Raw genomic sequence first — 27,409 nt, 5'->3', positions numbered from 1 at the left:
ACAAAACTACATATTACTGTGAATCAATAAACATTACCTGTAAGAAGAAAACAATCTGACCCAGCAAACTAATGGTTTAGAATAATTTTCCAATTCACCTGCTATAATTTTAAATATATTGAGAATACACTTTCCGCCCACATTCCCCTAGGATTTTGAACTCTATCATCCTCTGATGAATTAATGTTAAAACTCACCAGGTATCTGACAACTGTAGACAACTTCTGCCTTCCCCCGCTCCTTTCAGATAGAAATAATATAATGTGCAAAAATACAACAAATAAAATTCAGGAGAGAAGTACAATTTTTTTTCCTGACCAACTGCATATTGAACCCAGAAAAATGAACATGTGTCTGATTGTCTGTATTGGGCTCAGGCAATGTGACAGACTTCTCCTGCGTTAGTGCGGGCAGATGTCTGGAAATTTACTCTGCCTCAGGACAGCTTGCAGAGGGGTTAAAGCATGTTTTGTCTTCTCTGCAGTAGAAGCAGCAGCAGTACCAACAAGTTTAACATTGTCTGGCACCAGTTCTTATGTATACTTCTTTCTGGTTACATTTTCCACCTGACCTTCCATATACCAGTTGCCAAAGAAGATGAAGTTCCCTCCTATTTGCCATATTGTCAACAAGGAAGAAAGGTAGTAATTGGACAAGCTTATCAATGACAGACATTCTCTTTTCAACAGTACATCATCCACTTGGCAGAGGAACAAACTCAGTGCTTAATTTGTGCCAGGGCTTGCCAGCGCTGAGACCCGGCACATCTAGGCTTGGCAGTTCATAGCTCCAGCACCTCTGGGCTTGCTGCATCAGTAACAAAAGTAAAAAATTGCTTGAGCCCCAGCACTAAATTGCTTGAACCCTGGCACCTCTTTCATTACAAATTAAGCACTGAACAAACTTAAACAAACTGTCAGCTGTGGCATAGAATGGACTTGACCAAATAGGTGATGGGAAGAAAAATAGCCCAGGCCTATCAAGTGTCATCTTTTATATGATTTGGCTAATGCATTTATGAACCTTTAGGCTATGAACTTTAATGCTGGCAGTTGCTGAAATTCTGAAAGTAACATATTGAGCAGGCTTGGGAAATATTTGGAGACCAATAGTAATGCTCCCAGTTAGCTATACTAGAAGCCTCCAGCTAGCCAGATGGAGAGTGAGGGCTATTTTAAGAGAAGAGAACACATCAGCTAAATAGCAGCTGTAGATCAAAAATTTAGGCAGAACATTGAAACTTGCCTTAGTACTATATGTGCTTACTACTTAGAGGCACTTTTGTAAGTGCTCCTCAGTGTTGTATAGTAGCTGAAAAACTGTTCAGAAAAGTCCAGTAGTTTCTGATTTGGAGCTTGCTACTGAGGGATACAGCATAGATGCCACACTCATGAACCCTTTATATGAGTTAAAAGCTGTGACTGGCATTTTGGAGTTGTCACTTTACTGAATGGGCATTGCCCCGAGTTATCCACTTCTTTAGCCTTGCAGGTCTCCAGCCACAATGTTGTCCTATCATTAAATATGAAATGCTTCACATTGGGTCTCTCCAGAGCCCAATTCACATGCAGCCAGGCAATATCATGATCTGGACACACTGGAGAAATGGTCTGAAGTAAACAGGATGAAATTCAATCAGGACAATAAGCACTCCTCTTAGGAAGGAACAATCTGTTGTACACATACAAAATGGGAAATGACTGCCTAGGAAGGAGCACTGTGGAAAGAGATCTGGGGTCATAGTTGATCACAGCTAAATATGAGGTAACAGTGTAACTCTGTTGCAAAAAAAGTGAACATCATTCTGGGATATATTAACAGGAGTGTTGTAAGCAAGACACCAGAAGTAATTCTTCCGCTCTACCCAGTGCTGATTAAGCCTCAAATGGAGTATTGTGTCCAATTCTGGGTGCCACATTTTAGGAAAGATGTGGACAAATTGGAGAAACTCCAGAGAAAAGCAACAAAAATGATTAAAGGTCTAGAAAACATGACCTGGGAAAGAAGATTGAAAAATTTGGGTTTGTTTAGTCTGGAGAAAAGAAGCCTGAGGGGGGGACATGATAACAGCTTCAAGTACATGAAAAGGTTGTCACAAGGAGGAGTGAGATAAATTGTTCTCGTTAACCTCTGAGGATAGGACCAGCAGCAATGGGCTTAAATTGCAGCAAGGGAGGTTTAGGTTGGCCATTAGAAAAAGTTTCCTAACGGTCAGGGTAATTAAGCACTGGAATAAACTGGCTAGAGTGGTTGTGGAATCTTCCTCATTAGAGATTTTTAAGAGCAGGTTAGACAAACACCTGTCAGTGATGATCTAGATAATATTAATCCTACCATGGGTGCCGGGGACTGGACTAGAAGACCTCTCAAGGTCCCTTCCAGTCCTAAATTCTATGCCCTAACTAGGACAAAGGACCAAAAAAAGGACATGAGGGATATATGGTAGATCAAGAAAGAGAAACCCATGCAAATAGCTTTCATTGTGTTATCCTGTCATTAGCATTTCTTTACACTTTGAAGCATGTTGACACAAGTTGTAAGAATTATAGAAAAGAATGACAGGGTATCGTAGTCTCAAACCAGCTTCTTTCAATGGTGTCTTGTATATGCAAATAAAAGCCTACTGATTCTATTAACCCAGTGCTGATTAGGTATAATTTGATGTGGTTTTTGTTTTGTTTTTACAAACATTTCTCAGTTTAGTTAAACACTAGGAGATGTGCACATTTAATGTATTCCAAGGTTAGGTAGCAATAATTTAAAGTAATGTTCATTATATTCAATTTCAACTTGTCTGAACTACCAAGGCAACTGACTGTTAACAAGTCCAATTAAAAAGAAAAAGAGATACCTTGCTTAGTTACCTGCTGTATAAGCCAAAAATAATTTAATATTCCTGTGTGGGTGCGTACACACACGCGCGCACACACACACACACAGCAGATTATTAAAAGAACGGAGGTACATCGTAAAACAATCCCATAATTCCCCTTCTCATCCCCCTACAATGCACATGCCCCAAAGATGCTGCAAGATACTGCTGTAGGGAAAACTGTTGGAGTTTGCAGAGTATGATGCAATAGGAGGTCCCACAAACTAGTCAGAGAATCAAATGTTAATTGTAAGACATTTTACCTTGTTCTAGGCTTTGCCATTAATAAAAAAAAGATAAACAAACCTTCATACCTGTTTGGTCATGCCAGTTACACAATGCCTGCATACACACAAGTGTTCTTTATAATTAGAATTTCAGCTAAAAAAACTTAACCAAGACCATACAGAACAAAATTTCCGAATCATTTGCTGTAGGTTTAAATGGGCCCTTCTAAACCTGCTTTGAGCTCTAATCTAGTTTATCAGTTATCAAAGCCTCCCTGAGCTCAAAGCCAGGAACAGGCTAGTCCAGTCCTTGCTGGTCCTTTATCTTATAGTTCACAATATCTCTATATTGCAGTTGCTCACAAAAAGACGGTTTTACGGTTTCCCCATATCCTCGGCCCAGATGGAATGCAGGCCACAAGTGAAACTAGCCTCCTAATCTTTCCTCACCTCCAATTTAGCTTGAAAAAATAATCTGAAGCAATCAAAGAAATCACAACACAGTAATAACTCCCAGCACCTGCAGCCACTTCATCTCCTTTTGATGCTAGAAAGGAATCCCTAATGCCCAGCCACTGTCTCAAGGTAAATCAGGCTGATCCACAAGCCGCATGGCTCATCTATATCTCCTCAGTAAATCCAACTGGGGATCGTTGATAGCGCCCATTATGTCTAAGTGTCATGCCATTATAACATACACTATACATGAGTGACTGGCTACATTGGCATGTCAACTTCACCACATACGTACCGGCTCACGTAGCACATATTGTACATCTTCCAAATATAATGGTTTTACAGAACATAAAGCGTAGGATGCAGTGTGAATTTTATTAAGATTGTAAAACACTTTCCATAACTTATAAGGAAGATTCAATGCCCCCACCCCATCAAATTCTGCAAAGAAGATGCATTCTGTCTGAAACGTTATGCATGTGGTCTCTTGCCAGAGAAAAACCTTTTATTCTTGCAAAGTTTTAAGTGGCTCAGATCAACAGTTTATGCCCGATAACTTTGTTTTAGAAGAACTGATATCACTTTTGGAAGTGTAACTATTTTTTGCCATTGCAGATTTCAAAATTAGCTTTGATCTGGGAATTCTATATGTATTAACATTCACTCATACCCAGCAAGAACTAGTGCATATTGAACTATGCTGGTGAATAACTCATAAGTCACTTGTTACAAAAAACAGGAGTTTTGGGTGCTTTGTAAAATCTCATATGATTGTAGCTTACATTAGGATTCTTTTTTCAGAGTAGCAGCCGTGTTAGTCTGTATCCGCAAAAAGAAAAGGAGTACTTGTGGCACCTTAGAGACTCAAATAAATGCTCTAATAAATTTGTTAGTCTCTAAGGTGCCACAAATACTCCTTTTATTAGGATTCTTGCATATCTAACAAGTCACACAGGCTTGCATTGCCTTATTTATTTTTAAATTTCATTATCTTCTGCTCTTGCTTTTCCACCTGCTAACAACTTTCCCCATTGCCCAGAAACCTATTTAGTGCATTTATGCACACACAAGACACACAGTCTCTGTATTCATATTAGGATGCCTCCCCTCAATAGCCAATGCAATAACCCAACTTTTTTGCCTGAAGGAATACTATCATGACCTGGTAACATAATGGTTAATTACTGAATCTGAATATGGCTGGAAATAACAGGAATTGAATGTCCTTTATCTTAGTGCATCAGCATCCACATCTATTGCCTTACCTTTGAAAAATGTGCAGTTGAGAATATTGAAAATAAAATTCTAAAGCATCGAACTTAGTGGACCATGTTGAACAAAATCAACAGTAGAAAGTATTTGCAGCAGCAAACATACTTCAGTGACTGCAATAACATAACAGCAGCTGTAGTTGCAGAATTATGTGCTCAGATGTCAAAAGGAACACAGACTGTGCATTATTAGAATTACAACTTACTTTGACAATCTGATCCTATCAGGTTCGAATCCAATTTTATCATCTCAGGTTAACTTAAGATCTTATGGTATTAGGTTTTCAGATGAGATGTAATTTAAGTAGCACCTGAAGATGCTGCAGTTATTGTGACAATTATCTAATGCATTTGAGAGAAACAGACGTGTTGCTCTAAATTATTTATAACAATATATGAAAAATGGTTTTGAAATAAAAATGATTTATTTACTGACTCCTAACCTGCCACATAATATGGAATAATCCTTAAACAACCAAAAATAATAATAGACTGGGATTTAGTTAACAAATCAGAGATGGAAGAACAGGAGTGTTTTGAATACCTGGCAGGAATAAATACTGAATAAAAACAAGAGAGAGAAAAGGTATTTCGATTAAATATAATATCTGGCTGATTGGCAAGTGCTTTCAGGGTGTTATTCTTTAGCCAAATTAATATTCAATATAAATTGGAGTATTTCAAACTCCATTCAAGACATTTTGAATCAATGTTTGACATTTATCATTGCTTATATTTTAAATGTTTTTTAATCTCCTTAGTTTCATATGTATCTGAACAGGGAATCGGTGAGGCAAACTGTTAAGACTACTTCCTTATTTGTGTTCAAATTAGCTTCAGAGCACTTATAATGGAATGATATAATCTGTGACAGTGGTCAGTATTAAAAAGTTGGAAATGACTGTGGTATCTAATGCCCCAGTCTTGCAGCTGACTGTGTCCAGTTCACCCCATTATCTATGGGCTCATCAACTATGTGAGTACAGGGATTCCTTCCACATGGAGTCTGCTGCAGGATCAGGGACACAGATTCCACTGTGCAATAATGTGCCAAATATTGGCTTTTTAATTATACAAGGACAACTTGTATAATGAAGCATTTCTCACATAAAGGATCCAGCCCATAATATTTAGATTGTTTCAGCTTTGGTTATTGTAAATGAAGGCTGATCAATAAAAATACTTTGTAAAAAAACCCAATTTCTGGAAACTGGGAAGTTGAAAGAAGATAAAGCTAGGGACAGATGAAAGATCAATTCTGGATAGCATAATATCAAATTACAGGACTCCTCACATGGAAAGATTAAATGATGATCGAATATAAAGCCACACAATTTGTTTACTTTAAAAGATAATACGAAGTTAAAGCCAAGGGGGAAAAGCTCAAAGGAATACTGTTGCAGGCAAAAACAGAATCATTAGTGTATATCAATATAACACACATAGTTTTAGAAAGAAAAATCAACTCCATCATTTGTTTCCAGACACAGAACATGGTAAGAGTTTGAGAATTTCACAGCCCAGAATCACCAAATAATGCTGCAGTTATCAGCCCTTTCAAAGCAGTTTGATAGATCATTTTTTTCCCCAAGCAGATTTTTCTCACTGAAGCTGTAAAAATTAGGATATTCTTTTGTGAATGGGCAAGTGATGAACTCTTCCATTCTTCCTTACAGATTAAAAGTAACCCTGAGAAACATTAAGATAAATGGCAAGTGGGCAATACTTGTTCAACTTTGTAGTAAGTGATTATAATCTTAATATATAGTTTATAACATGAATTGTTTTTGGTTAAATGCTAATTGACATGGTTTGTTCATTTTTCTTTGCAGTAATTTTGCTTTTATACTTCCATTTTCTACTTGTCAGGAATTCTTAAACCAGTAACACAAGGTTTTGGTTTACTTACCTGAAAGACATCCAGTGAGTGACAGAAACAGAATCAGTCTCCATGATGACCACATCATTGGTCACAAAGGTCTTGAGTCCCCGTTTGTGTGATTGTTAGCAGCTTTGACGTTTCTTCATTAAAGCTCAGTCTAAGGAGATAAAGACAGTCTCTGTTAGGAGAAGTAAAAACCTCTGGCAAAAATATGATAGGCTATTCAAAAGAAACCCTAGATCCTAGTGCAATCCCAAGAGCTCTTTACGTAAAGTGGGAGGTGACATTTTGAAAGGGAGGTATTTTGAGAGAGTCTCAAGAAAAATGTAGTGTAGCACAGTATCTGCCTATGTTAAGAGCTAAATTGTGAATGCCACTGTGTAGCTGCACTGGAGATTAAGGAGCCCTAGTTCTTCACCCCAAAGGCAGAGGTGTGTCACGGCCCTGAATTCCTGTTCCTCCTGGAGCCCAGAGTTATAAGGGCACACTGCATATTTCATCAGCGGGTGTAACGAATGCAGCTGAATATTTTTCCCCAGTGTCCTTGAAGCAATCTCTTGGTATTTTCTAGAGGTGGGTGAAATAGTTGCAAAGAACAACTAGTTCACCAAATTCAACCACTTCCACTGCTTACAAATTGTGCCAAAATAGGTTGCCATCCCCACTAATTTTTCACTGTTTGAAATCTTGTGGTGGATGTTTAATACAAGCGCGGTTTATAGAAAATAAACTCTTCTTTTTATTGACCTTATCCTCCCAAGCTGACACCCACCCCATTTTTTTGTCTTTCGCACCCATCTGTTCAGACTTGTCTCATACCTAGTCTGGCAGATCTCTGGGGAAGAAACTCTTCCTGCTTAGAGCCCTGATCTCTGATTATGGTTCCTAGATACTACTGTAACAACTACAACAATGTGAACAGATTGCAACCTACAGATTGTTCACTGCATTGCTTCAGGTAGTCAGCATCCACAATTCAAATGTCCGGTTGGTTTGAGTAGGGCCACATTGGTATATTTTTGTTCCATGATTGGATGACCTTTCCCTGGCTATTCTGCCATAATTGCTTATAGCCGGACTATGACAGGCCCTTATGCAAGTGAACTCAATGAACCTTCCACTCTTGAAGTGCACGGACCCCCATCAGCCTCTGCCACAAGAGCAGTCCCAGAATGCAGCATTCTATACTGTGCTCTGGGCCATTTAGGGAGGGAATGTGAATCACTCTCCTAACTCCCTCAGACTCAATGTGGTTCGCTTACAACCCTTAATTCGAACCATTAGCTAAGTGGCACAGTTTAGCACATCAGCATTTCCTGTGTGGTGACCTCACTCATTCATTAGAATAATCACAGAAAGTGGATGCTGAAGGGGTGCAACACATTGAAAACAAAATCATTTAAATGCTTCAAAGAGTGTACAAGAATCTTTCTGCCACATCATCTCCTTTAAAATGCACTCTTAACATCTCCACTTGTGAGCTACATCGCCAATCTCCCCTCTTCTATACATGCACACACACTGCATGAGGAAGGAAAGGCTGCATTTATTTATATACTGGAAAAGTTATTCTTGAAACGCTCTAAAGGTGTAATTTGTCAGCTCTCATTTATATAGCAGGCCAGGTGCAGCACTCAACACAAATAAAGATTCCCAATTTGGGATTGTTCTTCCTTTCAAGTAGCTTAGACTGGGCATACTTAATATGAGGTCTACATGTTAATATATGCTTCTCTGAAATAGAACATAACTGCAGCTCATCTTAACTTCCACAGGGAACCCTCCTCAATTAATTATTAATGCCAGCTGCCTTTGTTTTTCACTTCTGTGATAATCTGTGTTTCAGTCAGTATGTTCCCTGGGTAGGTTGAGTTATCTCTTTCAGCACCCTCTGCTGGCCAGACCGATGGGAAATAAATATTTTCATTAATATTTAACTTTTTTTTTCCTCATGGCCATTTCTGTTAAAACTCGTAGAATACATCATTCCTTTTTTATGTTGTTCTGCAATGCTATCCCCATTTTTATAAGGCACAAAGCAAAAATTGTAAGTAAAATTCTGGTGATTTTCATGCAAGAACAGGGAAAGTGTTTCCAGGACTAAAGGGACGTGTGAGACTATTTCAAAAAATATTTCTGAAATGATAGTGATATTACTAACAAAGGAAGCAGTTGAGCTCTAAATCGTGCTATGAACAATATTACTTCCTGGTTTGTTGTTAGCTCAAAAATTCCTCAAAAAACAGAGGCACATTTTCATTTGGGAAAACTAAAAAAATAAGTTTTGGTTCAGTAGAGGTGTAGCTAGATAAAATTCTGTGGCCTATGTTATACAGTTGGTGAGACCACTAGATGATTTAATGGTCCCTTCTTGGCTAGAAGTCTATGAAACTATGAAAATAAATAACTACTGTTAAAAATGGAAAACAAATGTTTTGAAAAATGTATCCCTGTTTCTCAAAGAATTTTAAAATTGGATTTTTCTAAAAAAACCTCTGTAGCTGCTCAAAAAACATGATGAATTTTTCATGAACATTTCATTGAAGTTCAGTGGAGCTATGACAGTTTGCACCAGCTGCAGATCTGCCCCAAAGACTTTTTCCAGCTCCAAATTGAAAATACTTTGCTGTGACCTACTTACCCGAACCCTACCAAAACAAAAACAAAAATTCAATTCTAGTGAACAAACTTAATAAAGTAAAAACAGGTTGTGACACCCGTGGAGTGGCTCAATAATCATTTGTGAATTCTGTATGTTGACCTGGTTATTGGGATACTTACTGTAGGCAACAGAGGGTTCCTGGGTCGGGGGGAGGGGGGAGGATGACCAAGAAAGACGGGAAACAATGTCTCACAATAAGCCATTCCTCAGTAAACACTTAGGGGTGTTAAGAGTCAATGCCTGAACTTTTAGATTTGAAGATTCTACCCTTTTGACAAGCAGACCAGCCCAGAAACTGACAAGGGCAAAGGAATTCTGCCTGGATTAGAAGATATTCTCACTCTCTCTGAAGAGAGGAGGAAATTGCTTGGGGAAACCAGACTGAGACAGAGCACTCACTGGGGTGTCTGAAGAAGTTAAGCCCGCCTAGATTGTCATCAGGGGATGGTAAGATAAGCATGCAGGTAGACTGTTTTACATTTTTTTCTCTAAATGTTTTGTTCCTACTATTAAAATAAAGAACACTTTGGTTTTAAGAAGGCTCTCTGATCACTGTACATCACTGGTTGCAGACTCCTGAAGGGAAGAACCACAGGTGCTGCATCCAATCAGACCTGGGGACAATTGATCCACAGCATACTGTAGGCTAGAGTCTGGTCTAAGAGAGGGAGAGATGAGGAATTCTACTCTATGGTGTTTATTGTAAACATTTAGAGCCACTCTTCAGGGTGGTCACAAAGGGCCATAGAGCAAGGAGGTAAGGGTCCGTGTAAACAGCATATAAAGACGGTCTGCAGTTCCCCACAACCGTGGTGGGCTGGGTCTCTAATAATCTCTACACACTCCAGGGGAGAAAAGGCACAATGCCTTGTACCTGAGGTGGGTGCACTCAGAAGTTATGTTCACACTACAAGCTAGATGTGCGATTCCCCTTCTCGTGTACGCTAGGATGACCAGATAGCAAGAGTGAAAAGTGAAAAATTGGGACACTTTTTTGGGAGGGTAGGAGGTGGGGCTATAGTTGACTATCTAAGACAAAACCCTTAATATCAGGATGTCTGGTCATCCTAGTGTACAGATACTCACACTAGCTATCATCAAGCTAGCACAAGTATAAATATTAGTGTAGCTATAGCAGCATGGACAGCTGCAGGAGCATGGCTTAGCTTTGCTGAGTATGTACCCACCAGTTTCAGGTGCATTTGTACTCGGCACAACTGAGCTGCTACTACCCAGCCTACCGTGGCTACACTACAATTTATACTTTTGCTGGCTCAATGAGAGCTAGCGGAAGTGTGAGTCCATGAGCAATCACACCCCCAGCTCTTAGAGTAAACATAGCCAGGGAGATCAGGAGGAGGGAAGAGATGCAGCTAGCCTTGCAACTGGGACACAGTTCAAAATTAATTTTGACTTATATACATGGGTTAAGGTTTTCAAAAATTATTGTTTTGGGGTGTCTCAGTTGTGAGATACCCACATGGAGACATCTTAAAAAGACCTGGTTTTAGAAAGTGCTAAACATCCGCCCTCTGAAAATTAAGTCTTTCAAGCTGGGCACCCCAAAAACCAAAGCCACAATCATTACTTTTGAAAACCCATATCTTGGGTATGATCTATTTTTATAAAAACTGTTGATTTGAGAAAGCTAATTTAACTTGGGCAGTGTAACAGCTTAGACATCTGACTACACTACTGTCTAAAGTAGAGTGGGAGAATTTTCCAGGCCATTAATCCCAGAGTCACTCAGACTTTCTGAAACATGAAAGATGTAGACACCAGAGACATGGTGTCCAATATATATATATGGTATTTATTTGTCATTTCATATTTTCTTAGGTGGAATAAAAACAATCCTACATTAGAACGTGATTTTATAACACCAATATTATGAACCGCCAGTTATACAAACCATTTTTCCTGACAAGGGGGGAAAAAAATCATATGAAGTGATCTCTGTAAAGACCAGGTCACAAAACCTTCGCATTCCAATGCTTTTCATCTGCTGGAAATCACTTTGCATTGGTGAGATAGGCAAGAAGAAAGCAATGCATTGTATATACTGTAATTCTGAGATGTGATTTTATGAACTTTTTTATTTTATGAACACGTTGGTCCCCAGTTAGTTCATAAAATAGAGGTTCTACTGTATTTCTTATTCCCCCGCCTTGTGTTTCTTTGTTTGTAAGTTTTGTGAAAGTTGGAGTTAATTTTTCATCTCTAAACCTGGATCAATGTTCTTCCTAGAAATACAAGCATTACATTACTATAGTCTCACATTTCCCCTTTGACTTCTTTAACCTTTCCTTAACAGCTCTCTAGGCACTTTAAAATGTTTTCTCAGACCCTGCCAATGTTGAATACTTGTCCTGCCTGCCCAGCTGCTGTTTCAGCCTTTTTATACTTTCCCTGGCTCTTCCAGATACTTTCTAAATATGGATTATGCTGGGCATTTGGACAAAGGAGCACATGCCAGAATAATGGAGATACAGAATCTTTAGGGATTACTTTGCAATATTGTGCATGTTGCCACTTTATACTTCCTGGTGTAACCGGACAATGGAGGACAAGAAAAGAGGGCTTATCATTGTTCCAGTAGTGCACCGAGCTTGATAGCAGTGCTTTCCAAGAACAAAGATAGAAAACTAGATGATAATAAAGACATATGGGAATATGGAGCTAGATTCTAGATTCTCACTTCCTGTCAAAAGAGTTGCTCCAGGGGTGAAATACTGATTCCATTAAAGTCAAATGGGATCTATACCAATACAGCTGAGATCAAAATCCGGCCCAAGGAAAATAAGTGTTTAAAGATTCAACAAAAGACAAATAAAATTAAGCCTATAAAGAAGAAGATCTTTATTTTTTTGTCTTAACAAATTAGATGGCCGAAAAATGTACAGCTTTCAGGGTATGAATGGTTAATGGATATTCCCATCTCAAGGGCATGTCATAAGATGTGTATTCCTAAAACTAAATGTGTGTGTGGGGGGGGGGGGAGAGAGAGAGAGAGAGAAACATTTATACAAGCAATAATAAGCCACACTGGTTTGAAAACTACACAACCTTCTTTCCAGGACATTTTTGTTAATCCCTAACATGCATGCTCCCATCAGAGACTTCAGAGTCCTGCCCTTTGTTGAGAACACCCTATTTAAATATTTTAATTTTCCCATAAGAAACTTGATATGGAATTACACACTGGGTGGCAAGAATATAGTTTCTTTAAGAACAGCCCTGCCAGGCAAATGCTGCTTAAAATTATTTTAAATATCACTTTAGTCGAATCCCTCTTTTTTTCCCAATGCATGTAGATTTGCATATAAATTTGAACCCTCAGACATGACATTTGGTATGTTTGGGAAATGCTCATCAGCTTGACTGGTAAAGCAATGCACAGGAAGCCACGAGGGCATCCCAAGGATATTAAATACTATAGATTTCTTTTGCATAATATGATTTGAATAAGCTCTGCAGTCCTTTTGTTACTTATTAAAAGGAAAGATGGCGTCTTTATTTATATATATATATATATATTTATTTTGATCTCTTACAGTGGATATGCAGATTCATGAACAGTTTGTTAGATAAGAACAAGATGCATTTTGCCTGCTGGCAATTTTTAGAAACTAGTCATCTAAAATTTAAATGAAGCAAATAATTTGCCACTAGTAATTTAACCAGCAAATTTAGGGTTTTTTTTTTCTGTTCATATACCATCCAAAAGCAGTTTGCAATTTTCTTGTGTGTGGGGGGGGTAGAGGGGCTTGCATAATATCCAAATAATTATTTAGCAATTTGTTTTAATTCCATGGATTGATTGTGGACAGCTCATTCAAGGTTTTCAGCACCCAATATGTGCTTTTGAAGCTAGTAGCTATGAGTCAGATAAAAACTGCGTATTATCGATTCTGTGTCTGAACTGGATGGGTGCCTAAATACTTCAAATTTCAATACCCATGCAGTATTGCCAAGCCAAGTTCTCAAAAATCCTGAATTATATTCCATAAAATACTGATTTTACTGATAAATCTGGAGTGTATGATATTTGCTTTCTGGGTTTTGAGCTTTTAGGGGTCAAATTTTCTAGCTTCTCTTCTACCCATGAAGACTAGATTTTTTTTAAAAGATATTTTACTAAACCAGTTATGCTGGTGCAATCCTTAGTATGGACACTGCTATAAAGGTGCCTTATTGTGGCATAGTTGCTCTCTCTTCCTGAATGGGAATATGCTCTACCGGTACAAGCACCTTTGTACCTATATATCTAAGGCAGTTGCACCACTAACTATAATAGTTGTTCTGTGTGTATATAAATCTCCTCACTGTATTTCCCACTGAATGCATCCGATGAAGTGAGCTGTAGCTCACGAAAGCTTATGCTTAAATAAATTGGCTAGTCTCTAAGGTGCCACAAGTCCTCCTTTTCTTTTTATAATAGTATAGTTAAAACAGTACAAAGTGTGTGACTTTAGATAAGCCCTTACACAATATCGACATTGTGCAGAAAAAAAGAGGTGTGTGTGGCCTGTCCCTTAGTGAACCAAGAATTAACGGCTCTACACTCTTATCTTGTGCCAGTAACATTAGTGACAGGGGACATACAAGTCACTGCTACTTCAGGCAACAATAAATTCCGCTTTATATAGAATTATATGCACAAAGCAAAAGAGTCATGTTCAGAAAGACAGCGGGACGCCATGTTGCTATGCTGAAGGGACTTGGGGAAGAGCATGGAAACAGAAATATGCAGGAAATGAACCTATTGTTCCCACATATCTGCATTCAGTGGGAACAAGCAGAAGGCAGTCCATCCCGCAGCAAGCAAGACACTACATATATATTTTCAGGTAAGATTTCCCCTTTCATGTGAGAAGTTCAGGACACTGGTTTAAAGTACAACTAGTCTGTGTGCTACTAATAATACTCTAACTAATGTGGCAAAAATATGACTGTATTGAAATAAATATCCAAGATTAGACTCCAACAAAAGGCTCATTGCAGGTAGCCTCTGACAAAGGTTGAGTAGGACAACGCAGTCCTTTAGGCACCTGAATGAAACACGCTGCTCCTGTGCAATTCTGACGTGCACCAGGGAATGAAAACTGAGAATCAGGCAGCCCAACCTGTTTTCCATGTCCCTCCTGTCTTCACTGCATCTGAGACAATCAAGCCCAGCAACTTCAAAACAAAGGAGTGCTGGAGACACGTCCTGTGGAACAGCCAAACGTTCTTCCACAAGGATTGTAATGCATATGAGATGGGCTTAAGATACACCGCAATTCTGGCTGGAGATTTTAAACACAGGCCTGTCTCTTGCCAGATCTCTGATGAGACAAATGTGTAAATTTACTGCTTTGTCTATCTATGTACAAGGTAATAACGGGAACTATCTGTCATGTAAATGGAAGTAAGCTATACTGAGTCCATGTCCCTTTTCCTCTCTTCCAAAGATAAATTAATTCAGTACAGTCCAAATTCTTCTTGCTGTGTCGCATGACAATATTGTTTACAAGATGGTTTCATTGCAATAAAAATTAAAATCATACCGTTAACATTTGTACAATGAAATGCATCAGCAGAATTTGTTACAGGACAAAAAAAAAAGTGAAATCATACTAAGCAAATGTAAACAGCAAGGTATCTTGTAGGATTGATTATTGCCCCACAGGGAGAGCATTTGCTTTCAATATATAACAATATTTCAACCTATTGCAAAGAAAATTTAATAAAGTACAGGTTTTATCAGATTTATTGCTCAATTTTGTATGAGCCCTTAATTTATTGCTAACATATTATTGAATGTTTCTTCTTCAGTGGAGCCATTTGTCAGCTTCAATGAGAGAGCAACCAGGAACTTAACTTCTAAAATGTTAATTTAAAAATTATTTCATATACAGCTGTAATGCAGCTTTCACTGATATTGTTCATGTTCTAATGACACTTGAACACTGTTTCACAAAGGAAACAGACCACCCAAAATTACCATTGAAAAGCAGGACAAAGATGTTTCCTGAATACCAATAATGAGTAAAATTTTCCAAAACACCTGATGACTTAGGAAAGTCTTTCTTTTGAAAATTTTACCTGGTACCTGCAAATTAACAAAAACCTGTTTCAATATTTAGTCTTTGCCCATATTTGAGTATTAAAAAGTCAAAAACCCTATGAATGTGAGAACTGAAGTACCTTCCTTTCCAGTAAATACAAAAGTAAATTGTGTGGTTCAAAACTACTTGGAACCATCTCCTGAGAAAAGCGTAGAATTGACTACTATTTTTGCTAATTTGCTCTTGCCACCTCTTGGTGAAAAGGTAAAATTGACTATAATTCTTCCAAATTAAACTGAGAACAGAGCGTATCAGAAAAGTTCAGATAAAACATTGTTTTGTTGGAATTCACCTATTTGCCAAAATCAAAATGTTTTGTGGAGACTGTTTGATTTTAGTGAAGTTCAGACCAAACCCAGACATGCTGTGATCAGAAACCTTAAAACATTTCAAGGTAAGACATTAATAAATAAACTTTCACGGTAGACTTTCACCGAAGCTATTAATTCAACAAAATGTGTACATTTTTAAAGTATTGCTATGGCCTGATCCTGCAAACACTTATGCAAAGGAGTAAGTTTATGCATAATGAGGACAATTATTCGGATTACTCAGCATGAGTGAAGTTACTCACGTGAGTAGGTGGCTATCAAACCATGCCTTATGAAAATCAAAGCAGCGTAGAAAGTTATTTGGATTTTATTATTATTTATATTAGTATAGTGCCTGGGAGCCTTAATCCTGGACCACCCCATTGTGCTAGGCACTTTACTAAAATGGAACAAACTAAAATGGAACAGTCCCTGCCCCAAAGTAGCTTACAATCTAAGTAAAACAAAAATTAGGAACAGATTTTCAGGAGTTCAGCTCCCATTTTGGCACCACTGAGAATGAAAAGAGGTCCTGGGGGTAGAGCATTTTTAAAAATCTCGCCACTGAATTTTGGGTACCTAAATGAAAGCTGAGCCCTTTTTAAAATCTGAAGCCAGCTGCATATGCTAAACACTTTTTGTAAATCTGTTGTTTAAGGGTTAACATAGTTTTAATCCAAAGATATTGACATTATCTCTCTAGGTGTATACATGACTTCCCCCTCACTATTGTAGCTGACAGCTGCGCAAGCATTTATGAAATCATCTTCCAACACTCCTTTGAAGTAGGTCACTATTATCATGTTTACAGATGGGAAACCGAAGCACAGAGATTCGGCAACTTGTCCAAACTCACACAGAAAGTCTGTAATGGACCAACTGAACATTGGTCATTTGAGTCCCAGCCCAGTGCCCTAGCAACAAGAAAATCTTTCCTCTCATGCCTAACTCTCTTGATGGGATTTTATTATGCAGGCAATTTCAGAAAGCAGCTACTTCCTAGCCCGGTCACCTGAGGGACCCCAAGAAGTACCCGAGATCTTATGGATAAGTGTCAACAGCAATTGATGCAATACCTACAGGCTGCCTCTCTCACTTGAATATTTGTGTTGGACTCAATCTGTTTAGAATTAAAAACCTCAGAGAAAAATAAATTCATGCGGCTTCTCTGGGATACCAGAAAGGACTCGTGAGGGCTAAACAGCTGTTTTGTGACCCTTTTATTTATTATTTTAAAGCTCTATTTAGTAATCATGAATTATGCCAGACTAATCACACTGGGAGATTTAATCTTCTATCCATAGTGCAGGTACATCAGGGCAGTGATAGGGCTAGCTTACCACACTGTTGTGCCAATGTATCTCAGCCATATTCTGTTGGGCCCATGTCCTGTGGGGATAGTTCGACCTGGCCTCTGTCCTGAGGCAGCCAGCTAGTGCAAATAGGGATGCTGACTTTGATTAATATTTTTTCATAGACTCCCTCTGCCACCTGCATCTGGAATTATCTATACGAATGAAAAATCAGTATAGCCTAAGCCTTCCACTTAATATAACTGCCAGACTAATATGATTATGCATTTTAATTACACAAGCCAGCATCACTTGGCATTCCATGAGGATATTAAAAAAATCTTCAGACTGCATATATCTAGCACATCATACTGAGCACTAATGGGCACACCTGTCTCTGTGGACCTGTACATTTGTTTATGTACAAAAATAATCCCTGCCAGACAAATCAACTCTTGGGATAACAGGATATACATATTAGCAACCAGTGTGCTCAATGCTGTATATGAAGAGAGATCAAGACAGTTCCTGTTCTGAAGAGATTACAATCTCAGGCCACAAATCCCATAACTGGATCTATGCAGCCAGCCCCCTGCATACATGTGGAACTCCACTGACTTCACTAGAGCTCTAAAGGGGTGCAGGGGTTTGCTCAAATGGATCTGATTACAGTGCAGAAGCCTAAAAGACAGACACATGGAATAACCAATTACTCTATTTCAATTGTATCTCAATTACTTTTGTGGGGCTTGCATGAAGAAGTGAGTCTTTCATGAGGATTTCAATAAGGAGAGGAGGTAGGTCAGGTGCTATAGGTTTGGGAAGGCATTTTATGCACAGTGGATTGCATTAAAAGGAGAGAAGACAGACATGGGATACTTAAAGAACTGATTCATGTATGAACAGGCTGTGTATACATAACCCTTTGGTGGGTGTGTTACAATTCCTCCTCTGTGCCAAACCACAGAGGATAAGAGTGCTACAGTCCTAGCTAGAGAGCTTTAGCTGAAGTTATAGCAGCTTACTCTTTTAGTTCTGGAGGTCACTAATTCAATCCCCAGTGTGTCAGCCAATATGGCTGCTGTCACATCTACACAATACTAGATTACTACTGAAAGGTCAAGTTTGGATATATCACAGCAAACAATTATTTTATATGTACAGTGTAGTAAAATTAAACGCAAGCGTTGGTCTATTTTAATGAAATGTTTGCTAGGAACAAAGATGTAAGGATCTATATTAGCAACATGGACTTATATAATTTTCAAATGTCTCTTTTGCAATTGCTTTTTCATATTGTTATTTTACCAAATATGAAACAAAGCAGCCATCAAAGTTGTTCATTATGTATCCTTGATATTTTAGAGCTTCACCCCACCTTAGGTATTTTTTTTTAAAAATATTGATATAATATGACTCCCCACCCTAATATAATTGAATGCACTGGGATTCTGCAGGAGCATAAGGGTACACCTGCACTGATGCTGGGGACTACGTTTGCAAATGAGGGGGGGGGGTCCTATAAGTAAACATGAACCATTGGAATCGCTTAATGCATATGGCTGCATTCTCTATCACTTGAAAATTTTAAATCAAGATCTGTGGATAAATGGGAGTCTCTTTGAATATCAATGGGACTTAAGCATTTTTGAAAATTTTACCCTGCACATCTTACTAAAATACACGCTTTAGTTTTACCACAAGTTATTGGGATCAGTGAAGGAATTACTGTGTAAAATTCCACCAAGGAAAACAAACTAGATCATCATAATAGCTCCTTCTAGCCTTAAAACACAATCCATGAATTATGAAGAAAATCTTCATTTTCAGTACAGTCTTATCTCAAAAAAGGATACAATTTGTTTACATTTACAGTAGAGTAAAGCATAAATTCTCTTTGGAGATGGATGGCTCCACCATTAAAGCTATCTGTCGGCATGTGGAGTTTAAAAATGCATCATAAAGATAAACTTATATTTCAGAAGAAGATACTTAAAATAGTCAATTGTTGTTCTAAAACAGTTATGGAGGTTTAAATGTTAGTAATACTGCCCTTAGCTATCTTCCACTTGAATTATTGCAAAACATTTTAAACTGCCATGCTGAAAGATATTAATGATGCAACAAATTGACTGGTGTTACAGGGATTTATCTATTATTTTTATGAGCATATTTAATTGCACATGTTTCTTACATTAATAATTACAACCAGCACTAAAAATGATGTCTAGATGTTTAAGGATGCATTTTTATATTTAGAAATATCTCACAATTACTACTTATAATGCAGATAGTTCACTAAGATATAATGCTAGGATATTAAAGTGCATTAGAAGTCCCATTATTAAAACAAGAGCTTGTCTGCATAGAAAGGGGAAAAATAAATAAAGTACTCTAAATGGAATAAGCACCTCTTCAATTCCCTTTCACAAATCTAATTTTATTATAAGCTAAATGTCATAGACATAAAGACATAACTGCTGGCGTGACCCCTTTGGGAAGGTTTATAACTGTTATCACACTATTTAGTACTACTTTTACAAAGATTTTAAACAAAGCCAGGGAATTTCACATAGGGCTCAAATCACAAGCAAAGATTTTTAAAAAAGGATCTGAGGATGCTTTGTTTATTTTTAAAAGAATAAGGTGTGCCACATGCCAAATAATGATTGCTTTGACTAGGTGAGCTCAGTTTTGAGCACACACCAATTACAGAGTTGTGCTGTGAGGTTACCCCTCTAAGGGCAGTCACACACTTCATGTTTTCAGTGGCAAATTGAATTTGACATTTAATTTGAAACCCAAGATACCATAATGTAAAACCTTCTGCAATATTAGTGATAAAGCAGCAGGTCAAACATCTGTTTTTTAATAGGGATTTCCATGTTACCAGTACCTCCATTAGTTTCCATGGGTATTTTACCCTGATTATAAATGGAAAATTACAGTAAACGTTTAAGATCACAGTAGTGCAGGTTTGGATCATGTATGAGGTTTCTTTATGTATACAAGAAATCTGCTTTTTTGAAGCTCAATTGTTTTCTTTATCAGGAGACCCATTTGTTTCCCAGCAAGCACTTCAAGGCTCAAGCAAAGTAACTTGTCAGAGGCTTAAGATTTACAGAACTGGTTATGAAGGACTGAGAAAAAGAAAAGGAAGAAAGGAAGAACAGATGCCAACTTTTTAATTTTTGTGAGAAGGGAGTAATTTTAATTGCAGGGGAAAGAGCATTACGGGCTGTGGCACTGGAAACTTGTTTCTTACACAAAGATTTCTGAATGAGTTGCCATCTTTTTCTTCCTTTTACTGTATTTAATTGACCAAGGTATTGGTTTGGGCATATTTTCCCCAAATTAGGGGGAAAGAATGGTGTGTTTACTACATAGAATGTGTAAAATTGGGATAGAAAATTAAGACTACCATATCCAGCTACAAGTACAGGGGCTATTTTGGTATAAGGAATGTAATCCCCCAATTTGATATTTGGCCAAGCTATTCTGGTTAACATCCCTGTTCTTCCCAGTCTTTAGGTAAACATTTCAGCCAAAAGAAAGGGGATAGATCCTCAACTTGTGTAAACTGTCATAGCTCAACTGAAGTCAGGATCTGACCCAGAAACTCCAACACTACAGTGTTCTAGGGTAACCAGATGTCCTGTTTTTAAAGGGACAGTCCCATTTTTGGGGACTTTTTCTTATATATGTGCCTATTACCCCCCACCCCGTCCTGCTTTTTTTCACAGTTGCTATCTGGTAACCCTACAGTGTTCTCTGTGCATTAGGCAGTTAAAAGTTGCCACATTTCCTGTCAATACTCCATGTAGTTGCTACAACTCTGTCTCTCAGAAAGGAAACTAGAAGGAATGCTTTTGAGGCAGTCTTGTAGTCTGGTTAGATGCTAGAATAACGGACAGTGATTTGTTTACCTTGTTGTAACCTCAAAAAGAGTTATTCTAAAACAAGCCTCCTCTTTCACTGAACAGACTGAGCCCTCCAAAGTGAAACTGGGGCACTGATTCAGAGGCAAGAATGTCATCTATTCAATTAAGTGCACTGCTTTCCACACAGGACTTTAATAGGGTTGCCAGGGGTCCAGTTTTTAGCCTGAAAGTCTGGTCAAAATGGGGACCTGACAGTGTCCAGTCCGATCTACTGACTGGACACCCAAAGTCAGTTACTGTGGGCAAGGGAGGCAGGGAGGTGTCGGGTCATCATCTGCACCTGCCTCTTTTTAGCCATGGTTGCCTCCTACCCGACTTGGGCATCTGCAGCTCCCAGCCCGAGCTCTGCAGGCAGCTCCCGACCTGGGGGTGCAGCATAGTGGGGGGAAGAGGGGAAGAGCAGTGAATGATGGGGGGAAAGGGGAAGAGGAGTGAAGAGGGCAGGGCCTTGGAGAAAGAAGAGGGGCAGGACCTCAGCAAAAAGGAGGGGCAGAGGTGGGGTCTCGGGGGAGATATTACAAAGTTGGCAACCCTAGACCTTAGATGATCCTTGGATCATCATCAAAGTACTGATAACACCCAATCCTGCTTAGCTTGTGAGTGCCAATGAAATGATAGTTCAGAGTGCATGGGGTGCAAGTTGCATTAAATGGATGAGGATACTTTAAAAAAAAAAAACAGATTTCCCTGTATTATACAATTTCACCCTCAAGAACCAAAAGTTGAAAGAACACTATTTAGAGCAAAGAACACATTGCTGTAAGTCTGACACAGAATTTTCGTTTCCACTTTATTAAGATGGTTTTCACTTCAGCAAGATTCATATCATCTACATAATGCAAACCACAGGCAAAAGTTCAGTAAAATGGGATAGAACATAATGGCAATGTACACACCTTCCACTGCTACTTGGTTGAAATATTTTCTAATGCTTTAGGTCCAAGTCAGCTAGTTAAAGATAAGGCTGGGGCTGCCAAGGGGTGTATGCAGCACAGTTGCAGGAATGACAGGTGGTGAATTCTGCTAATTAATCCAGGTGAGGTATATCAGGAGAAGCAGACTTTGGATTCAGCCACTTGACTGGCAGGGAGTGGATCAAACCATTACCCTCACTTAAAGTGCTTTTAGGGAGATGCTGTGTTGAGTTTTCATGCCTTCTATCAAAGACTGCCCTTTTCTCTTCGGAGAAATAGCAGTCATTCGGCACAGTGCCAGCTACCAGCTCTGACTGGGGCCTCATTTGCAGTTGTAGGGGGTTGGGTGAGGGGTATCAGGGAGGAAACCTATCCCCCTCTCTCTTTGACAAATCAGTTGAATCAGAACTATTTTACAATCCAAGCTCTAACCTCTGGTGATGATCCAGGACAGCAGGACAGCTATCAGACAGAGTGGCCTTTTACAATACCTAGTGAAATGCTGTTTCAGATGCTGTTTCCCTTGATTAGACAGCCTCATGCAGAATGGCAGGAGCAGTGGGGAGGCCAAGGTGGCACAAGACTTCATAGTTCTTGGCAAAATAAGACCCAGCAACCCATCCTGTGGTGTTTTCTTCATTAGGACATACAACATTATTCTCTCTACATCATCAAAAGTTTTCCCTTATAGCCTTGTATAAGAGTTTTCCATTAAGGCCTTGCATTATCTATCCATCCATCCCTGTTCATATAGTGATGCCCATCGAGTATGTATTGGAGCACTTTGCCAGAGGGGTTAAAAACCAGAACTATGATTTCTCTTTTTCCCTGATAGCATGAGACAGGCTGGATTTTAATAGATTATTATGAAATATAGGAGAGTTACTTAGTAGGTATAAGCAAAGTCCTGGAAGAAAGCTTGAATAAGGAGACATTATTTCCTGTGCTTTGATCCCAGTTTATAAATATAAAGTAGTACACTACTTATAATCGTTCTGTGCCTAGTTATGGGAGTTAGAATTTTTTAAAACAATTAATATGCAAACCTATAATTTTAATTGATTTTTACAAACTAAAACAAGGACAAAAGGACACTAGAAAAGCTATAATTGCTCATTCTTCGTGGTTTAATTACATAGCTAAAACGAGGTTCTGTGTCAGCCTGGCCTATTTCTAATACAACAAATTAAGGGAGATGGTTTATAATTGCAGGTTTTTTAGTTCAGCACTGAGACTGTATAGTATATAATCATCCAGCTGGGAGAAATCACAGACGTCAAACATACAAGAGAATTCAAACTAAATGGATTGAAACCTTTTTTTTTTTTAAATCACCATTTACTATTAAAACAACCCAGCAAAATACATATTATATTTTAACCACCTTACTTACGTGATTTAGAGCCTGGGCCCTTGGTTTGTGCACATCTACATTTTTAGCTTTTCAAGATTTCAGTGAAAGTTAGTTGATAGAGTGGAATCTGAACTTCCCCTTACTCTTCCAGAGTCTGGTCTGGGGTCTGACAAATACACTTCCTGAGAAGTGTTTTCTAAGAAAAGACTCTTTCATGAGGTGGACAATATAAATCAAGAAACCAGACAAACCCATGCTTATACCATATTTATTTCACAGCTCATTACTACTGCGAAGAAGGATACAAAGATAATTATTTAATGCAAACATCCCAGCTGAAAGGTAAAATGATGCGGTCTCTCTGGAAAAAGTCATTTACACAAAGTGCTCTGAAATGTAAAGGATTTGAAGAATAGAAAAATATTTTTTTCTCTAATTTCTTTCAGTTTCAATATCTTACTTGCAACAATAGTAGGTTACAAAAAATCAGACAAGTTTGATTTTTAAGGTGAAAATATTCTTTTAACTGGGTTGAAAGAAATTACAATGTGAATTATATGCTGATTTAGAGGTCCAAAGTAATTACATATTACTTAAAAGGCACCCTAAATGTGCATGGTGAGTTGCAAGTGAGAGATCATGGTATTCTGCCCTGGAGACCTTATATTGTAACAGCATGAGCAGATAAAAGAGATTACAAGACAACTTGGTATAAATCCCAAACTGAGATATTTGAAGTGGTGTATTTTATTCTTTTCCCTTTACGGGTACAGGAATTAACTACGATAGAGTAAAGTATCAAACAATTACACCTGACACTTGTGAATGATAAAAGATGGTGTTACATTTTCTAGCCAGTACTTACTTCTTGTCTATCTATTGTGAGTCCAGATCTATTGGAAATTAAAACTAGACATTAATTTGAAGCAATGTCTCACACACCAGCGCACACTGCTTCAGCACAATGTGCCTCCACACCCCAGTTGTCCTTGTGGCCGAATAGACCCCATCAAAGGCCTGTCATAGTCCTCTCCCATTGCTATGATACTTCTAAACCCCAGGCACCCAAAAGGCAACTCACAAAAATCAACAAAGCTCAAGCGGCCTCACCCAACTTGTTATGTAAACTTTTCAGATATTTGTCCTCCCTTATAGGCAACAGGTCTCTAGCATTTTTCCCTTCCTCTAAAATGCCAAGCATCATGAAGAGAACAATGAAAAAAAAAGAACAGTGGTCACAGACCCTCCTTTGAATCCTATTGTTCAAGTCTCTCTAGGTTTACTTGGATGATCAAAAAAACCCAAGATACAAAAGCTGATTGCCCCATTTGCTGCTGCCATTTTAGCCAATATTGCTAGGCTATTTCCTATTAAAGAACAGCAACTCAAGACCAGCACTGTCAGTGATGCTGTCAAGATGACAATAACAATTTTAGCTCGAACAACATTAGCAGTGTCAGTAGTGCCTAAGTTGTTTTTGACTCTGCCACTCAAGCAAATACGGAGAGAGCTGAAATACTGCTCTTGTTACACAGAGAACAGCAACTGCCTTGATAGTGCACTACCAAACATAAATGGAAACATATTGTGATGGATATGCAACGTGGCCCTTTCTAATGGTGCTGCAGAAATATTACAGGGGAAATGAGAGCCAATGAAAGTATTTTATGGTAGAGACTTATTTATAACAATGATTGCTGTCAAGACTCCCTCCTCTACTCACTTCTCTTTTCAATTCTCATTCTGGAATTTACATATAAACTTCCACACCAATTGATTCAAGAAACACCCAAATGGCTCTAACATGCCAATTACCCAGGTTTAGTGACCACGCCATTATAGATGCAAACAATTGTGTACACCTTACATTACTGAAAAATAGTTATGACCTTAACTCTAGCTTTAATGTTTCTTTTTCAAGTTTATAACAAATATTTGAAAACACTTGAATTGCTGATACAGTCTCAAATCACAAGTAACTAGAGCTCAGCAAGAGATGGAAATTCTGTTATGCATATGATTTCAAATTTGACTTTGTTCTGAACCTGAACTGAACTCAAAAATTTCAAAAAGAAGACTCAAACAAAAAAAATTCAGGTGGGTCAAAATATTTTGAAATGAAAAACTGAAATATTTTGAATTTATTTTAACTTTTTCATTTTATATTATATTATACAACATAAAACATTCAAAGCAAAAAAAAATCATTTCAAAATGAAAAGTCAAAATAATTTGTTCAAAATAGGACAAAATGGGACTTTTGACACTGTACTTTGCCCCCATTTTCTCTCTGGAATCAGATCTCAGGTAAATCAACATAATTTTGCAGTGTTTAAATTTGAGAGAACTGCATTCTCGGATTGAAAATGAGTCACTCAGATTTCTACATAGAAGCTGCATTGGTAAATACATCTATTTATTTACTGTAGTCAGCTTGTTTTTAAAGGCTTAAAACCTGTAAGATTTTTTTTAAGGAGCTATTTAACCTAGAACTCAAGTCAACAAAACAAAAATCACACATAGGACTTTTATACTGAAAGAAAGCAGAAGAAATAGATTAAAACAGTATCTTTCTTTAAAGCAATATATTCTACATGCCTGTTGCAGGAAAAGAACTAGTACACTATCAACAATCAATACAAAAAGCAGACTACTCTTCTTCAAGTCCAAAAATATTCATTTTTCCTCTATATGAAGTGACCCATGTATTTTACTCTGCTAATTTGTACAGCACATTCTCTCACATGTACTGCATGCTGAAAATATTGGAAAGGTTAAGACGAGCATGAAGATAAATGCTGTACATGAGTTTTTACACAATCCTGCATCATTGAGCTGGCACATGAAGTTACTGGATAAATGATAGGTAATTCAGGAAAGCTTAGGAGGTAAGGAACAAAATACCAAGCGAAAAGATAATAGGAAGCAATTTGTCACCATAAAAGAAGCAATTTAAACACACACTTGACTTTGAATGTCAGGTACCAAAGACACACCTGGACATTTTAGGCTGCTGGGTGATCATAAGTTTTAACCTTACAACAAATGAACCCCACCAGTTGCCCTTTAGATGTTTTGTTTTGTTTTTAAGCTGAATAAGTCCAAACAAGTTAAAGGATGTTATTTCTCAGTCTTCTCCTCCAGGAGTAATTTTGATTATAACAGACAGCTCATGAACATGTTTATCGCCCATTTATACCTTCTGGATACCCTTCCTGGCAGTTGCAAACCTCACTAAGATTTACATCAGTGTTATTCTTCTTCATGTTGTTTATTATAAGTTAGAAATATTTCTGTGAATTAAATTAATATTGCTGGACTTTGCTCTTTGTATTTTAATATTACAAGATGTCACCCAAGAAAGATCTACTCTACACACACAAGCTTCATTAAAGGTTTTTAAGTGAATTTGTGGAAGTTCCAACTTGAGCCGAATTTAAAAACTCTGAACCCAGGCCTTGTCCACACAGAAGTTGCACTGGTTGAACTAAAATCAGTCCTTAAGCCCATTTAGTTGAACTGGTGCAAACCCTGTGTACACACTCTTTTTGGTCAAAAAATGGTTATATTGGTTTAGCTTGGAAACTTACAGCCACAAGCTAATACAATATAATCCAACTTTAAACCCACTGAAGAGCATCCACACAGGGTCTTGCAACAGTTCTATTAAACTGGTTTTAAAAAAATCATATCTTTAATTAAACCAGTAACTCTGGGTGTAGAGCGGGGCTAAAAGAGTAGTAAAATTGTAGAGCTGGCTTGCAGGGTTGGGGAGATCTCCTTCTCTTGGTAAGTAGCAAGAACTTAAGAGAGTATAAAGGTCCATGCGGCAGCTCAGGTCGGAGCCTCTACTCCTAGTAATACCATTCTCCCCATAGCCGTAATCGGCTCCTGTTTCTTAGTGCCATGAGGGACTATAATCTTGTGGCACCACCTGTTTCTTAATGCCTTGTGGCAGTGAGATTTTGAAGCACTTTGTTTGCTAGTGTCTGAATTAACCCCTTCCATCACCCTCAGAGATGTTAATCTATAAACCCAATCACAGAGTCACATTCATCTTTCAAAAAGTATGTTTAATAAGGAAACAGTACTTGCAGCTGAAAAGAAAGAGAACTAA

At 38.1% G+C, this 27,409-nt stretch overlaps 1 protein-coding gene across 2 annotated transcripts in view; it reads right to left on the bottom strand.

The window, feature by feature from the left end:
• The window catches only part of CNTN5 (contactin 5), a 970,129-nt gene that overhangs the window by 532,028 nt on the left and 410,692 nt on the right, over nucleotides 1-27,409 (bottom strand). For both annotated transcript variants that reach the window (XM_043529333.1, XM_037889811.2), the window contains one exon: nucleotides 6,736-6,865. In XM_043529333.1, coding sequence (XP_043385268.1) covers nucleotides 6,736-6,793 — 58 coding nt within the window. In that variant the 5' untranslated portion in view covers nucleotides 6,794-6,865. The remainder of the gene's footprint in view (nucleotides 1-6,735; nucleotides 6,866-27,409) is intronic.

The sequence above is a fragment of the Chelonia mydas genome, chromosome 1 (genome assembly GCF_015237465.2).
Source record: "Chelonia mydas isolate rCheMyd1 chromosome 1, rCheMyd1.pri.v2, whole genome shotgun sequence".
NCBI lineage: Eukaryota > Metazoa > Chordata > Testudines > Cheloniidae > Chelonia > Chelonia mydas.
This window is presented reverse-complemented; position numbering and strand designations above follow the sequence as displayed.